Source organism: Telmatherina bonti (genome assembly GCF_933228915.1).
Source record: "Telmatherina bonti genome assembly, chromosome: 14".
Taxonomy (NCBI): domain Eukaryota; kingdom Metazoa; phylum Chordata; class Actinopteri; order Atheriniformes; family Telmatherinidae; genus Telmatherina; species Telmatherina bonti.
Genome location: NC_136612.1, coordinates 15,089,004 through 15,107,370, shown reverse-complemented (window position 1 = coordinate 15,107,370; position 18,367 = coordinate 15,089,004). Strand labels below are relative to the sequence as shown.

Here is an 18,367-nt window from a genome sequence, read left to right as displayed (position 1 = left end):
TTTATATCTTTTCTGTTAATTGCTGCCAGTTTGTTGTAAAATCAGCCAAAACACAAATCAACAGGCTTCATAAAACTTTGTGAAGGTGAAAATGAGTCATCTGTTGTCATGTAACAGATTGGTTTTTTGTTGTCTTTTGTTGATCTGAACCATCAGTGTTGTAACTCCTCCGTGATGAATCACGTTGTCCTGGATTATTATTATGTAGTCTAACCTCTTTGGTTTCGCTCATGTTTAGCACCATAAGGACTGGGTTGGTGAACAGTTTCTCCTCTGAAGGCGCATTTTGCAGCCATTAGAGTTAAACATTATAACAGTTTATGTGGTTTATTTGGCTGATAAGGGTTAGATGAAAGCGCCATCTAGTGCCTGGTGGTTCCACGGAGCTTTTACTCGGTTTACTCGGTGCGTGCGTAAAAAGGAGTACCCTGGCCAGGAGGCGTCTTCACTCCAGTTTCACTCGTGACCCGTGCGTGGATGTGAGTGGGATGTGGACGACTTGATCACACCGCGTTTGACTTGGTTTAATCTTCACAAGGAGGGGACATGAGTGGTAAGTTAACGTTTAAGATTTCACTAAAGCGCTTTTGTTTCTTCCTTCTTGGCGTTCAGACTGTTCACTTCTGGCGATTGGCTGGCAGACCTGCAGCTTGTCTGTCAATCAGTAGCCACTGAACTTAACCTGTTAACATACCGATTAGTGATAAGCCTCCTGGGTCCGAATTCCATTGTGCAGCCACCAAATGAAGACTAAACAACTAGGATTTGTACAATAATCAAACTTAAACTGCATAAGATTTGTCAGACATGTGCAAGTCTGCAGACATGTTCATTTATTTACTGTTTGGCACTTTTTTCTTACATTTATCTGTCTATTTATTGACATAATTAAAGCCCATTGCATCTCAGTCCAGTTACAGGCTATTAATAATTAGAAAAGGAAAAATACACAGATAATTTCCTCCAACTAATACTAAAAAGTGTGATTTTTATGATGTTTTCAGGGTGAGACAAGTGAAGACTAAGGTAGCCTTTATTATATTAGTGAGGTAACTTTACTTTAAAAGGACTTTGGTCCAATAAAATGATTTTATTATTTGTGCCCTTCCTTTTTTCATTTATTAGCTTTTTATTAGACACTTATTCTGAGTCATTATGTCAGACTTTGAGTATAAAGCATGTTCCCTTAGTGCAGATCATCTTTTGATGTGAAAAGGTGATGCTAAGTTCAGGATAGCGTTCCAGTTTGTGACCATGTTTTCCGTAGCATAGATTTGTAGTAATCACATAAGAACAAAGTCTCAGCAGTGTGTTAATGGTAATGACAGAGATTCCAGAGCATCCAGACACGCCTCAACCTGCCTGTTGGCAACTCTGCAGCTGGGAACATTTACCAGCTCTGGTGGATAAATATCCACCTTTCTTCAAAATTTGGGCCTTTGTTTTCAAATGAAAGGTAAAATGTTGTTACAGCAGCATTTAGAGGGATGGGACCCTGCCTGTAGATCAACACCAGCGGTGGAGGGCTTGTGTTGGTACGTTGTACTTGGTAATGCTGTTTTTCCTTGGATTTTAAGTTTATCAAAGCTTTTTTTTCACATTTTATTAGTGACAACAGAATATCAACTCTTATTAAAAACACATCAATCAGAAAATATGTCAGTTTTAGTGGTTTTATCTGCAAATTCCTGCTGTGGGAGTTGTTTTTACTTTCCCTTGCAGCCTCCTGAAGTGAATGGTTCCGAGAAAGGTTTTGTCTGCGATCCCCTGATGTGTTTGTTGGTGTGCGATATGAGTCATGTCAGTGTTTTCATTCCTGCACTCTGAGAGAATGACCTACAAAAAGTCCTCCTTTCACAGCAGTAGCAGCAGACCCTTTGCTCCGCTCTAGCTACTCACAGCTGACAACTAACATTAACTTTAATCCCATCACGTTATGGTGTTAAGTCATTTTAAGATATTGTTACACCTCACTGAAAATGCATTGGTTGTTGGGACCTTTATGTCCTTCCAGGAAAATAGCTTCATTTATCAGACTGATCCTTTAAAAGGAGTGAAACATTGCAGACATTCCTTGGAGGATTTCCAGGAAAGCTCTCCAACTTATTGTCTCTCCACACAGCAGAGCTAGCAATCCTTTAATAAATATACTCATTCATATCAGGGTTGTTTATGTGTTAAACAGAGAAGGAATAAGCCTCTCCAGATTGTTGCACAGATACTGATAATAGTAAGATAAAGTATTTAGTCTGGAGACAAGATATGTCTGCATGTCTGTCCTGTAAGGTTGTAAACATCAAAATAAAAAGGAAAAAACTATTCTGTGTGCAAACTTTTTCTAATTTCTTCCTGCAGGTGTCACAGACTGGGCAGACGGCGACATAGCTCAGGAGGAGGCTCGATCTTCTCCTCCCTGGTCTGAGGAGCGTTGCGAGGAACTGTGGGAACGCGTGGAGGGAGTGCGACACAAGCTGACGCGCATCCTCAACCCGGCCAAACTCACACCATATCTGCGGCAGTGCAAGGTCATCGATGAGCAGGATGAAGATGAAGTCCTCAACTCCACGCAGTACCCCCTGCGCATCAGCAAGGCCGGTGAGAGGACGATAAGTTCACTGCAAAAACTGAAATCTAAGATTAAAAATCTTAAGTTTAGTACACATATGCTTGTTTTTTTAAAGGCAAGATCATTCTTAGTTTGATGCGTATGAGTATTTTTACTTGTTTTGGGAAGTCTTGACAAGCCAAATTTTCTTGTTCTGTTAGCAGATAATTTATTTTATTTTAAGCAACATTTACCTAATTTTTGTATATTTTTTTCTTGTTTTTTTACGGCTGAGTTTTTGCAGTGTACTCTCATGTTGTTAACTAGGTTTGATTTATTTTCTTATCATATAAATGACTTTGCAACTTAATTAACATATATTAGAAATGATAAGGAAATGGAAATAAAGGGAGGTGTAGAAAGCACAAAAAAACAGCAGCCTAACCAAACCCTGTGCATGTCTGTTCTGGGGCTCTGTTGTTAAACTTCTAAAGATTAGATATTAGACATGAAAGTCTGTGCAACAGGTTGTCAGCCAGGAAGAAGTCATGATAAGCTTTGCAGTGAGATAAAGAGCAGGAAAGCAGTCAGCGCCAAAGGAAGACGGCAGAAGAGAATGAGGAGTGAACAATAATAAGAAAAAATGAAGGGTAGATGCTACAAGTCAAGCATAAATTTCTGTTCCAAATTTCATCCTTTTTTTTGTCCAATCCGAGAGGGTGAGGTCATGCACAGGTCAGTTACCTAACATGGTCATGGTGAACAGGCAGTCTCATGTCAATGCACATGAAAGACAAAGCATTTTCTGTGTCATCCATACACATTTCATGCAGCTGACACTTTTCTTCCCAAAAACACAAAAAGTTGAGAGTTAAATCCAAAGGCTGAATGTCATCTTCTCCATGAATGTATGAAGTCCAATGGAAAACTACAAACGATACATGCTACAACATCTCTGTCGTGCAACAGAGTAAGAACAGGTTGTGTTGAAATGCTTGTGTCACTACAGCAGCATGATGCATCAAGAGGAGGCAGTTTTGTGGTTAGATTATTTCATCAGAGTATAATAGTTAAAAGTTATCATGAGTGTATGTTTCTTTTCTTTTTTTTCCAAAGCTGTGAGTGTTGAATGTTGTGCTTGGAAAAGTCTATCTCACTGGTTTCATTCTCTGCGGGACAGGTCGCTTGCTGGACATTCTCCGTGGCCAGGGACAGCGAGGTCTTCAGGCCTTCATGGAATCGCTGGAGTTTTACCATCCAGAGCAGTACACACAGCTGACTGGAGAACAGCCCACTCAGCGATGCTCCCTCATACTGGGTAAGCAGGTTCATTTGCAGGTTAATGAACAGGTAATGATGTAAAAATGCCAGATTATAGCAAAAATATTCATCTATTTTCATCTGTATTTGTCAAGTATTCATCTATGGGACCACCGGTGTAATCAATACACCCATAGTCCCATGGCAGGTAAGAAGACATAATAAAAAACACCAGACATGTAATAGAATAGTATAAAAAACACATGTCAAACAGACAACACAAAAGCTGGGAAGTATCGCAGGTTTGACGTTCCTTTACCCGTCGTGTGAGACAAGCTTTAGAGACGGAGTATGCAGCAGGGCCTTTTTGAAGCATTTTTTAGATTTTTCCAGAATTTACAGATTACCTATCTCCTTTTATATACCTGTCCAGAAAGCCAAACCCTCCTTCAGCTTCTGTTTATCTGAAAAATTTACTTTTGTTTTTATATAAAAAACTGTTTTTTACATTTAGTCTCATGAAATAATCAGCTGTCACATGAACTACAAATTAAAAGTCAGCAAGTTGCAAAATGAGGAATGTGTTAAAGTGAATTAAAGAGCCCTTATCATGTTCATTCATAAAATCTGTATTTTATGTCCACATGGTTAGATTTTCATACTTAAAGGCTATTATAAAACTAAAAATTTTTCACATATTGTGATTAGTTGTCGCTGTCATCTGTTTTAAATATTTATTTGTAGCTACTGTCTTGAAAAGACAGAAGCTGATTGATCAACTGATCAAAACTGTGGCTTGCTAGTAACTTGCCCAGTTTGAGATGTACTGAACAAGTTTATGGACAGGCCACTATGTTGGTTTCACAATGATAAATTGTATCAGTCAACACATTAAGGTTGATAAGCAATGGAAGAGCATCCTGGATCACCATCATGGTGTCTTCAGCAGCTCATGAAAAGCTTATTTCCTGGGACAGAATAACCAACGTTGTTGTAAACTTTGTACTTTGCAAACCTGCAGACCATTTACACGCACTAGAAACTATAGATTACACTGAAAAATAGGGATGAGCCAAACATAAAGTTAATATGGCCTTTTAAAGTTTTAGTATAGTTTTAGTTTAAAAAACTGGACGTAAAAGAGGCCCTGTGATGGACTGGTGACCTGTTCAGGGTGTACCAGCCTCTCGCCCAATAAGTGCTGGGATAGGCTCCAGCTTCCCACGACCCTAAATTAGACTAAGCAGTTAAGGAAATGACTGGACATAAAAAGTTGAGCTTATCAAATTATATCTGTGAAAACAGTTGAAGTATTAATTTGATTCATTCATTATCCTAGAAAGGTCCCAGAAAAGCCACTGTGCAAGCCTCACCCCAGCCAAGGATCAACCTTCTTGCTGTGTACATCGTGAAGTCCTAAACTGAACATATTATTTCATTTCCTCATTTTCATGCCCCTTTGCAAGGCATTTACATGTACGGTTGTAGGACTAATTTTTAATGTTGCACATAGAAAACAAGCTCCAGGTGAAGATGTTTAAACTTAAAAATGGTTGGCATTTTAATTGACTATCAGTTCTAAAATACATGCACGTAAAAAGATGCTAGCTGTTATCTTTTCTTCTCCCATCGGAGGTTTTCTTCCTGTTAAAGGGAAGTTTTTTCCTTCCCACTGTCGCCGCGTGCATGCTCAGGATGGGGGATTGGATCGAAGTCATGACTCGATGCAATCAGTTGGTTTCTATTATAGGATATGTATGAATTGGCTCGAAATGATGTGTATGTTGATTCGTGTATGTAAAGATCCCTGTGACAACATTGTTGTGAAGTGGCGCTATACAAATAAAGTTGAATTGAATTGAATTCCATTTAGAAACTCTAATGTTTAATTTCATCTACATGTTTTCTACACAGTAGATAAGAGCTCTGATTGGATGAAGCTATCATGACACCCAACAGAATGAAAAGGGGCAAATCTCAAGAGAAAAAAATCTTCCTCAGTATTAAAACGTATAAGTCTGTCATTACCTATTGAAACATTTACGTAGCAGCCTCCATGATAACAGCCTCTGTCCATCTTCCTCCTCAGATGAGGAAGGTCCAGAGGGTTTGACTCAGTTTCTGCTGCTGGAGGTGCGTAAGCTGAGGGAGCAGCTTCGAAACAGTCGTGTGTGCGAGCGGCGCCTGTCTCAGCGCTGTCGGATGGCGGAGGAGGAACGCAGCAGAGCTGAACGTAAAGCTCAGGAGCTACGGCACGACAAACTGCAGCTTGAAAGGTTCGAACGTCTTCTCCAAGTAGCTTACTTTGTTTTCCTGTAAGATATCTGCTGGACTGTGCCTCAAACAGCTGGAGATTAAAGACCTGAGATTGGCAGATTTACAACAGTAGCTACACCTAATCTATACATGGTTTCTAGTGGCTCACTGCTTCTTAATATATAACAAGTAAGAAATGTTAATAACGTGTTAACTGGGGGATTTCCGATCTGATCTGAAGGCTACGACAGGACTGGGAGTCAGCCAGTCGAGAGCTTGGGAAGCTGAAGGATAGACACCTGGAGCAGGCTGTGAAGTACTCCAGAGCTTTGGAGGAGCAAGGCAAATCCACCACCCGGGAGAGGGAACTGCTGAGGCAGGTAGGTTGGTAAGGAGCATTATCCTCTGTGCGAGAAAAAACAGATAAAGCTTTCTTTGATGGCATGAATAACAGCTGCAGCAAACTGTGCCCAGACCATGCAGCTGCAATAAGCAGAACAGTTAGGCACCTGTGTAGATGTTATCTTTCACTTTTTATTTAGTCTGTTCTGTCAGAGCATGAAGACACACAGGAGTCAGCACAATAATAACAAAAATCAGCCTGTTAGAAATGTTATTATCCAGTTGCACTCCTCAAGTTCTGTAGCGTGACGATGGCACTTTCTGGAAGCAGAGAAGCAGCTATGCTCCGTTTACCTCATGCAGCATAGTTAATGGAAAAGATGTTTAAACCACACCTTTTTTCTTGTCTTTCATCAGGTAGAGGAGCTTAAGTCCAGGCTGGCAACAGAACAGGAACAAACAAATGATACTACCAACATTATCAAAACAAGCAGCTTTCTCTCCAAAGGAACCAATGGCTCTCGGCCTGCTGTGCCAGAAAAGCCGCGGCGCCGCATTGAGGTTCAGAAGACTGGGAGTACAGGAACTGAGATAAAGGACTCCGTTCCCTCCACTGGAGTTATTGTATGCCAATCATTTCATACTGATTCTCACCTGAAGTTGCTTTTTAGGTGTGTTTTGTTCTCTCTAAATATTGTTTGTGTTCGTCTCAGGCTCTGATGGATATTCTGCAGCAGGACCGAAGTGAGGCTGCAGAACAGAGACAAGAGCTGTGTGATGTGATCACTAGACTACAGGGGGAGCTACAGAGCTCTGAGGAGTACAAAGACAAGGTGAAAAGCTAAACAGTGTCTTAATCTATAGATTACGAGAGTTTAGTCCAGACCCAAATCATCAAGAAGAACAATCGCTTACTTTTGTAGCTCAAAATGAAGATTCTTCTGATTGAGGTGTATAATAGTGAGTTGTGTTTGCAGTTGGAATTGCAGTGTGAGCAGCTTCAGCTGAAGGTGAGGACTCTCCAGCTGGACTGGGAGACAGAGCAAAAGAGGAGTGTGTCTTATTTCAACCAAATCATGGAGCTGGAAAAAGAGAGAGACCAGGTGAGCGTGAGCTAAATGAAGCTGCAGATTCTCACTAAGACTGAGGTCTGCACTGACAAGATCATTACAGTGTGTTCCCTAAAACCTCGCATGTGTTGCTTTTGGAGTATGCTTAGTTAGTGTCGCCCAGGACGATGTCCTTCCATGTCAGTTTTAATCTTCACAAAGGCTGGAACACATTTTTCTTAAGAAATTGCTTGTATGCAGCATAAGCAACCATTATTTCAGTTCTAACCAGTTTCTGAAAAACACTCCCATGTTATGATGCTGCCACCACCATGTTTCACACAGAATAGTTTCCTGGATTTATAAGTTTTTAGTTCAAGGTTTACATTGTAACTGAGAAAAGTCCGGTCTTTTACACATTTGGGAAGTTTTTTAGATGCCTTTTGATGGACTCCTGGAATATATATAGGAGTTAGGGTTTTTTTCTTTCCCATAATTGATATTGTGGTGCTTTGAGGAATATAAATATCTCTAATAATGAGTTTATGTGACCAAAGGTCTCCGGTTGTGCTCCAGTGGACATATCTGAACTTAATTGGTTGACTTATGACAGTAATGTTTTCTGCTAAATCAAAATCAAGGGCACTAAATTATTATGTTTTATAGGTTTTATGGTCTATATAGTATTAGATTAAGGCTGTTTTAGCAGCTCTAACTAACTCTGACCTTCTTTACCAGGCTCTGCGAAGTCGAGACAGCCTGCAGTTGGAGTACACTGACTGCCTGCTAGATAAGAACCGTCTGCGTAAGCGCATTGCAGAACTGCAAGCCAACCTGGAGCAACAGCAGAGGGAGCTGGAAAGAGAGCGTGAGAAGAGTCAGGAGAAGATGGAGCACACTCCTTGCCTGCACTGTGTAAGTACTGACAGGAATTGAGAGTGTAAAACTGTCCATCCAGCCCTACAGATGTATCGTTAACTTGTCATGTGTTCAGTGGCGTCTTGCTAGAATGAAGTCTAAATGTGAACAGCATGATTAGAAGGAGTGTTTAGATACAAGCTACAGGAACCAGAACATTTAGTGGACCATTCATGTTCAGAGTCTTTAGTTGTTTCATTTGTTTTTCTGCTTGTTGACATTTCTTATGTAATAAAGATGTAAACACTGAAAACCTTTACATTTGCCTTTAAAAGTTTAGGGAAGGTTAAATTGAATTCACCTTTTAAAAGTTATAGTGGATTTTAGGTTCATTCTTACATCATACAAAAAGTGAAATATCCCTAACCTTTGGTGAGGAATGTATATGTTGTTCCCTCTCCAGTCCCACCTGTCTTTGTGGAGTGAGGACCAGTGCTTCGGCCCTTGCTGTTCCCTTGACATGGATATGAGTCCCCAGCCATACAGCACCCACCTAGTGCTAAGAAAGGTTAGTGCTAAAGTTTTAATCCCATAGTTATCCCACGTTTCTGGTTTGAGCTTCGGCTTCTTGGAGGCAGGTTCAAACGGTGGCCTTCCTGTGTGGAGTTCACATGTTTTCCCTGTGAATGTGTGGGTTCTCTACAGCTTCCTCCCACTGTCCAAAGCCATGCATGTAAAGTTAATTCAATGGTTCCCAAAGTGTGGAGGCACAGAGGCGGGGTTCAGTTCATGAAATGAATGCTATGACATTGTTCGCATAATGGACACATTTTTGATGGGGCTCCTGTATAAACGCAAAGCAGCAGATGAAACGTTGCCAAATGTTCTTCCAAACCAAAAATACTTCCAAACCAAAGAGTAAAAAAAAGCCTCTCTTGCCTTCGACTTCACCTGCACAGCGGTTGGTAATGAGGAGAGACCGCAATGTGTTGTCTGTCTTTAAGCGCTAGCTTGTGACAGTTTGAAGCCTAACAAGCTAAGACACCTATTGGAGACAAAGAAAATTCCGTTGACTTTTTTAGACAAATACTCTTAAAGTGTTGTGCTAAAGCTGCATCCATGGCAGCAAATACCGGTCGCCTATCGAGTGGCAGTGTAAAAACATTATTCAGTGGAATTAATACTTTGTTGTGCTATGAACAGGCTTTCAACATGACTGATGACACAGCAGCCAGCAAACTACAGGCTATTCCTGTGATCAATAATCGCATCAGCAGCCACATTTATGACAAAGGACATAGCAGAGCAGCTTAATGATAGAGCTGCTTTTCTCTGCAGATGAATGAAGCTACAGACAGTAACAAGGAATTCTTACTGATAACTTGTGTTTTAAACAGAAGAACTGTTTAAAATCATGACTCTTATTAGAAAGATACCAATCTGAAATGGAAGGACTGTATGGGAATCTGTGCAGGCTATCGCTGCGAATGAGGAGGGCTGCAAGCGCTCATCGATTGTGTGTCCTCCAGTGTGTAGTGGACCATAGACTGTATATAAAAAGATGGACGTAGCCTCCGTGACGTCACCCATAGGTTTCTGAAGAGCTGAATTGATGCTCGGTGGGCGGTTCCTACCCTCGCCATCTTGGCAGAGGCATGCGTGTTGTCTCGCCCGGAATACGTATATGGGCAAAGAGGTGGAGCTGAGAGGGGGGCTGTGAGTGTCATGGTGGATGATTGACATTGAGCGAACTCTGAGCTTTCTGTAGCTAAGAGCTAACCGAGCTAACCTTGAGATAATGGGAGCTAACCAGCTAACGGAGGTAAGCGGGCTAAAGCTAAGTCACGTTGTTAACCGTCTAAAGACCGCAGCTGTTTTACGTTCTTTTGACTTGAAGCGGGAGATTGGGTACCTGTCAATCAAAACACGCCCCTAAATATGCCTAAATATGCCAAACTTCGAGATTAAATTACTTTTAAACGGTCGAGTTAGAAAAAAATTCACTCCCCCCACAGTTGTCATGAAGGTAAACCTGACTTATTAACCAAAAACGGATTTTTGAAACAGGCTGTAAACATGTTTATTTCTGCTGTGAAGTTGGCCTTTTTATCATGGGAGTCTATAGGGATTTGCTCTGTTTTGCAGCCCCTAGTGGATGAATTGGGAACTGCAGTTTTATGCACTTCCGCATAGGCTTCACTTTTTACCATCTTTCATATACGGTCTATGTAGTGGACACACTGCATCTTACACTGCAAAGCACCTGTATATAAACAGCTGAGTCCTGCTGAATAATGTAAGGACTGATGTCATCACCACTGTCAGCTACATTAAAACACAAGCTGGTAAAGCCCAGATTTTTCCCAGCACTGTTTGAGAAAATGGGCTCTGTGCACGCAGCTATTCTCTTTCAAAGCAAGACCTGATGCCTGTCACGTGGGAGATGCCGTTCCCGGTCTCTGTACTACAAAATGAGATCTGCATCTTTCTGAAGGGAGAGGGAAGTGATCTTCCCCACAAATTTTACAGTAATAAGTTCCTCGTGAAACTTACATACTTCTGTGATGTGTTTCTGAAACCTAGCGAGCTGAATTTGCAGATGCAAGGCACAAACACACACCTCCCATGTCCTGCAGAAAAAGTCACATCATTCATCAGAAAAAGTTACGATGCAGCAGCCGAGAGCCAAAGATGGCGATGTGGACTCGTTGGAGAACCTGAAATCACTCATTGAAGGCAAGAAGCTGCAGAACACAGTGATTTCCTGCATCTCCTGCAGACTTCTCTGCTGTAGCCTCAGATAAGACAAAATACAGATCAAAGCTGGACATTGAAAATGGTCTTAAAGTGGCCATGATCTCACAACCGCAACCCAGGTTTGAGAAGATCTGCAGCACCAAACAAGCTCCCTCCATTCAATGAAAGATGGGAAGATTGCAGTCGCCCTTTTTGCACAACAAATCTTTCATCTTTTTTTTTTTCTCAATGTTCATGTTTTGAAACCCATTTAGCACAAAAAGGCGTTTTTGACAAATATTTTGGTAGAAACGTTGAATATTTGTACACAGTAAAAGATATAAGAACATTACACTGTTAAGGTGCTTGAAATAACGCTGACAGCAAACAATACTGTTACAGTTTTGGAAAAAAAAAACTTGTCAGACTTTAAATAATGTAATTCCACTGTAAAGGTGGTTTGTTGTGTTATTTAAACCTTTCATGCATAGTGGCCCTGTTGAGCTTTTTTGTTGCATATTTATGAATGAGGATGGTATTTTTGTAAATAAACCACTTCAGCGGATGTTAATGAGTCATGCAAGACATTTCCACTCACTGTAGAATAAATATGTGGTATATTTAAACATATTGTAATTACACAAGTTTGCCTTTGCGATAAATAGGAAAAGAAAATAAAGCTATGTTTTATAAAAGATTTACATAATATCATAATGATGATATATTATTTTATAAATACTTTATAGAATCCATTAGAATAAATCGTGATAAATATTAAATGTCACTTATAAACAAATGAAGTTATGTTTGTTAAGGTAAAATACTGTATTTAAAAAATGTTGCATTGATTTTTATCAATTTATGCATGAAAGGGTTAAAATAGGTTGTAGTTTAGTTTATTATTACTCTTTACTCTTATTTGTTCAAAACGTGTTGAGGTATGAAAGAAACTGCAATGAAGAAACAAAATGTTAGTGTCTGGTTAGAGGGGGGATGTTTGGGAAAACGTTTGGGAACTACAGGATTAATTAATCACTTTCAGTTCTCCCTAGAAATGAGCATGACTGTTTGTTTGTCTCCCTGTGTTGGCCCTGGGATAGCCCAACACACACACACCCACTCACACACACAGACAATACATTGCATTGCAAGATCATTTCTATAAATCACAAGAGTCCTCTTCTGCTCAAACATGTTTTTGTCTGCTGGCGGTGTGTCACAGCATGAACACACCTTCTGAGCTGCAGAATTCTTGAGCTGAAATTGTTGCTGAGAGAGCAACATGCTTATGCAACGCTGAGCACGTTTGGACCTGCAAAACACCCCCACGGACTGCAAGGTTGAGCTGTAAACTCATCTTTTCTGTGTCACAGATGCCGTCTAGAGGCCAAACCAATGAAAACTTAGATGGTAAGTTACCTACATTCATCTTTATTTCTTTCATTTTGATGGGAATATACATTTGGATTTGTGGATTTGTTTGCAGAAAGTAGATGGAAACTGAACTTAGAGACAAGGTTGCTCAATCTAAATTCCTCTTCTGCTGATTTCCAGGTTCCTCTTCCACCTCAGAGGAAAATCTCCTGTTTTCAGTGAGTTTTGAAGGTCTTGATTTCAGTCAAATGAACCCAAATTCAAAGTCAGTGTCTCATCGTTTGTTTGTTTTCTTGCAGGCAAAAGATGATGAGAAGCAAATAAATCGTCTGTCCACATTTCCTTTTCCTCCTTGCATGAACTCCATCAATCGTCGGTTTAACACAGAGTCAGTTTCTTGCTTAATTAATGAGGTTTCACCTTTATCTATTTCTTATTCGTTTATTTGTTTGTTAATATTTTCTTTACCTCCCAAAAGATTTGACAAGGACTCCTGGGGAAGTGACGAAAATGATAACATAACAGGTATATTTGACACACTTTGTAAAGCATCATTTACAGTTATTTTTTCTCTGTACGTGGCTACTGGTATAAGCAATCTTTCTGGTGTTTTCAGGGGAACAGGGTGAACCTTCTCTGTGTGACTCCTGGACCTCCTTACACTCCCATCTCTTCCCCCCAGACCTGGTTAACCTTGCCACAGTCTCCTCACACCAACCCAATCCTGGAGATTCCAGGTACCGTTCAACTTTAAAAGATTGTTAATTAAATGAAATGTTGCCATAAAAGACTGACCTATTTGGGATCTTAGTATTTCCTTGCCAAAACTCACATGCTGCTCTGTGAATATCTAACATTTTCCTGATGCAGCTGCAGGAAACTGCAGTATAAAATATTTAATATGCAACCCAGAGTGTATTTCGTGCAGATGCAAGTGAATAAAGAGCAAATGTTCTGCTCAGGTGCACGGTATGAGGTTACCTGACAGTCAAGGGGTTTATTAAAAGTATGAAGACCAAAAACAAAAAAAGTCAAAACTTGCATTTTCAAAAGATTTATCCATCCTTTCTGTCTCTTAGGAGCCCCTGCTCTCCGTCTCCAAGTCCCCCCACCACACCAAATAATGGAAGAGCCAGTCTGGCTGATGATATTGTAATAGTTGGAGGAAATCAAACGGGAATCTTTGTCAGCTACGTGAAACCTGGCTCTCCAGCAGAAGAATGTGGACTAAAGGAGGGCAGCGAGCTGCTAGAGGTGTGTGTGTGAGTGTGTGTGTCTGTGTGGTAAAAAAAAAAAAAAACACACGAGTAAATGCCTTATAAAGACTTTCTGAGCTTCACTCCGGACTTTTGGAAGCTCTTAAAACAGAAACAAAAACAAAAAGCAAAAAAGGTGAGGCTGTAATTGACATGCGGGTTTGTCTTCATGCTGTTTAGCTGGAGCGGGTTCTGTTTGGTGGCGGAAGTGTGCTGCTGGGTCAGTGCACTGCCGAGGTGGCCCACTTTTCTCTGCAGTGGTGGACCGAGCCTTCAACTCTCAAATACCAGAGCAATCCCGAGGGTGAGTCTGCAGGTTTGACACATCTATCAGGATAAGTGGACGTAAACTTGGTCAGGAAAATTCTCCCTGCAGCATCCAGATCTCCTCCCTGTAGAGTTCACCTGCAGGGGTTATGTTTTATCTTTCAATATTTTAGGCCTTTTTCCTGGTAAAATATTCTTGAAACTCCTCTTCATGATGTATATAAGTTTATATTCATACATATCTCAGAAACTGAAACTAGGGCATCCTGTTTTCTGTCTTCAGCATACTCGAAGCTGAGCACTGAGCTTTCATCGCCTTCTTTTATGGGTGCTGACTCCTTCTACGTACGCGTCAATCTCAATATGGAGCCTCATGGTGAGGTGCCATGTCTGGGTGTTTCCTGTGATGACATTATACACGTCTCAGACACAAGGTACAATGGGAAATACCACTGGCGCTGCTCCCTGGTGGACCCGATCACAGCCAAACCCCTGCAGACAGGAACCATGCCCAACTACAACAGGTATGCCAATGTGACTAGTGTTGATATGCTCTATGAAGGGATTCCTCAGGGAAAATAGGTTGGGAACCAGTGCAGGAACCAGTGCTCTAAATAAATGTACATTGTATGGGTAAATGCTCATAGAAAGTCATATTTGAATGGACATAACCTGGATTATACAATTTTCTCTACCAGGGCCCAACAATTGTTGCTCATAAGGCTCCGAAAAATGGCACAGGAGCAAAAGGACTTAAAGAAGAAGGTGGTAAGTTTGCTCATATTGCGGTTACGCAGAGAGCGTGCTTCGTTTCAATGTGCTTGATTGAGCCACAAACACCACTTCAAGAAAATGGGACCATTTTGTCAAATAGATGCAGTTTTAAAGAAATTATTATGATTGTCTTTACATTTCAACTTAGATTTAGGAAATCTAAACAAGTTTCAGATTTGATAGCAACAACACACTCAAAATACAACTGGGATCCATTTTTTACATTGTTACATCAGACTTTTTAATGGCTTGGAAATAAGAAAGCAAATTGTCAGGGTTTTGGAGGGGGAGTCATAGCCATAGTAGCTACATGAGGCAAAAGGTCACACACATACAATAGTGATTACTGTCTCTGTGCTTCACACTCAGATTTCCCCTGACTTTCTGAATATCTTTACAAGATAACGCCACATTACAGTTTATTTATTTGTTTTCTTTGTGGGTTTTTTTAAATTTACTGATTATTAACTAACTGAATTTGGCACAAAACGGTAATCCGAACCTATCCTTGCTTAGAAAGAATTAAGCATTTGTGGGATGCTGCTTTTATACTCTCTTGTGACACCCTCACCTTGGCCATTTACTATGTTCATTGCTAATCTTCCAGCAGTGTTATTTGTATACAAAAGTTATATATCTGTCTTATTTTCCACTCTCCAAGCCTTTGAATGTATTGCTAGCATTAAGTTTTAAATTGGTCTTTATTTTCTACATACAATGAAGTTGATCTGTCAAAACATTTAAAATAATGTCCTTATTATTGCCTAAAGGCCCAAATGAATGAGTAAATTACAGATTGCATTGCAGAACCTCTTCACATACATAAAGCTGACAGTTAGAGGTCTATTTTTCTACTTTTTTTGCAGTTTTCAAAGAAAACACCTGGCCGTGTCCGACTAGTCAAGGCAGTGGATCCCAATTTCCGTGGAATTGGTTCCACTCAGCATGTCCTTTATACACTCAGCAAACGTGAGTTAAAGCTATATGTCACCATAATTAATTTTTCAGTATATATGTTCAGTTTTCACAGATGCCTCCCTTCCACAGGTCACGAGGACCATTTAATCCCATACAGTTTGGTGCAACCAGTAAAGGTTCAAACCAAACGGCCAGTCATTTTCTCACCCTCTCTGCTCTCCCGTGGTTTGATAGAGAGGCTGCTGCAACCGGCAGAATCTGGTTTGAAGTTCAACACCTGCCCACCAGGTAAGCATCGAATACTGCAGCTGCATGTGCTTTACAAAAATACATATTAGGCAACTTTTGTTCGTGCTTTATCAGGTGATGCGTTGCATCATTTCTCATCATACCTCTGTTTCCTGTGCTCAGAGCCCATTCAAGCTTCTGAGAGACAAGACAAGACAATATTCCTGCTGGAGTCCTCCAGTCCAGAGCAGGCTCTGGGCATACGGCTGCAGTCCATACAAGATGTCATCAGCCAGGTAAAAATTGAAGTGTGGACTGTTTTTGTTAAACGGAAAGAAATTCTCTTAAGTTTAGAACAAAAACATGTATTATTTCACTATCTCTTTCTCAGGACAAGCATTGTTTGTTAGAGCTGGGGCTACCTTGTGTTGAGGGTTTACTGAGACAAGGGATTTACCCAATCATCATCTATGTACGTCCTAAAAACAAACGCAAGAAGCTGAGGTAGGTGCATCAAGCATTCAGTACATTATTTATCATAAAAATCATGCATTTATTGCTATATCTGCATCATTTTACAATTCAAACAGGAAGTTTTTTCCACGGTGTGGAGAAGAGAGTGTTATGGAGGAGGTGTGCCAGGCTGAGGAGCTGCAGCTTGAGACTCTACCCCTGCTTTACCACACCCTGGAGCCTAGCGCCTGGAGCTGCACCGAGGAGCTGCTGGGTGCCTTACGCAATGCCATATACAACCAGCAGAGGGCAGTAGCCTGGGTGGAACTTGACAGGCTGCAATAGTAGAGGGATTCCTGTTAACTCTGTTTATTCATTTGCACAAACTCAGTTCTCATGATGTCTTATGAGCTGCCAGCAGGAACTAAACCACATCAAGGTCTCTGCAGAGGTTACCATTTAATGTGATTGTGCCAATTTTACTTAGAATTTCAAACTGGGTCAGATCACTAAATGGTTTAAGGCAAGATCTGTATGATTCTCATAATTTAAGGTCCTAACATATTCAAGCTTAAGTATGCACAGTGGAAGAAGAGTGGAAAAATCTACACTATTAAACATATGAACCACATAAGAATGGTACGTGACAATATACCTCCCTATTTGAAATCCTGCATCGTGCAGTTACTTCAGACAATATTCTACATTTCTACTGTTCAAATAAAAGCTGAATGCAAATTTTACTGTATTTTTATTATTTGTTTATATTATATGTGGACAGATTAAATAAGAAAAAGAAATGGACAATGTGGTAAATTAAAGGGGTTATAGTATATGAACCAAATATGTTCCTTTGTCTAAATACTTATGTTCTGTGAGAAAGAAAAAGGAAAAGAAAGCCTAAATTAATTAGGCTTACTTGATAACTACTGTGATTTTTGTTTTATGAACATTTTATTGACAAAAAAATGAGTTTCTTGGTATTTTTAGGCAATGTGTGATTATTCAGCCAATACTGCATTTCAGTTTACAGCATGTCCAGCAGATTTCTCAATCATTTCTTTTGTAACTCACCTGAAAACACATTGATAATAATGATGAGTAAAAGTGTAAAGAATTTATGTCACTGACAATTTTACAGGCATTAAAGAAACACATGAAACAACCAATTTGCCATGTTTTTTTGCTTTATTTGTTTTATTTATTTTATTTGACCTTTCTTATAGATGTAATAACTGGACTGTAAATGCAACACTGACCACATATATAAGAAAGGTCAGAGCAGACTGTACTTCTTAAGGAAGCTGAGATCGTTTAACGTCTGCACCAAGATGTTGCATATCTTCTATAAGTCTGTTATGGAGAGTGCAGTCAGCTTTGCAGCATCTGCTGGGGTAGTAGCATCAGAACCAGAGACTTGAAGAGAATCATCAAACTGATCAAGAAAGCTGCTTCTGTGCTTGGAGTAACTCTGGAGCCGCTGGAGCTGATTGTCCAAAGAAGAATGCTGCACAAGATGATGAAGATGATGGAGGATTCTTCACACCCTCTCCACAACACAGTGAGGAAACAACAAAGTGTGTTCATTGAGAGGTTTCTTCAGGTCCAATGCAAGACTGAAAGATACAGATCATTCCTGCCAGCAGCCATCAGCCACCGGAACAAAACCTCAAGTTAATTATATACGGTTGTGCTCATATTTATTCATACCCTTTCATTAAAGAAGGAAAAAACAGCTGCCTGTAAAATAAGCTGAAATTGACTAACGTAATAATAAATAGAAATGTTATTAAAATCATTTAATTATTTTCTAATTCTGGTTCAATAGAATTTTTAAAAAAAAAAAAGCAAACATATAAGATAATTTATTACATATTACATCACTTGTTTCATTATCATCATCATTTGCTTGTTTGTTTTTTCTTTCTTCAACTCAATTAAATTAAAAAGCAGTGTCTTTTATTACTAAATTATGTTTTTGTAAATTTTTGTTATTGTTTCTTTTTTAAGTCTCCAGTTATTTGAGTGACTGTTGTAAATTCGGCCTTTAC

General features: G+C 39.9%; 1 protein-coding gene across 1 annotated transcript; it reads left to right on the top strand.

Moving 5' to 3' along the window:
• Positions 1-481: 481 nt before the first annotated feature.
• Positions 482-17,115, top strand: LOC306765381 (caspase recruitment domain-containing protein 11). Its single transcript, XM_079252823.1, has 24 exons — positions 482-553; positions 2,356-2,595; positions 3,726-3,863; positions 5,895-6,081; positions 6,303-6,441; positions 6,821-7,027; positions 7,117-7,236; positions 7,381-7,506; positions 8,191-8,367; positions 8,774-8,878; positions 12,420-12,456; positions 12,601-12,638; positions 12,720-12,808; positions 12,899-12,945; positions 13,037-13,157; positions 13,500-13,674; positions 13,857-13,980; positions 14,227-14,467; positions 14,642-14,711; positions 15,584-15,686; positions 15,765-15,923; positions 16,047-16,159; positions 16,255-16,367; positions 16,454-17,115. Exons 1-24 carry the CDS (start codon positions 547-549, stop codon positions 16,659-16,661), a joined length of 3,084 nt encoding a protein of 1,027 aa, XP_079108949.1. The 5' UTR covers positions 482-546; the 3' UTR covers positions 16,662-17,115.
• Positions 17,116-18,367: the final 1,252 nt, after the last annotated feature.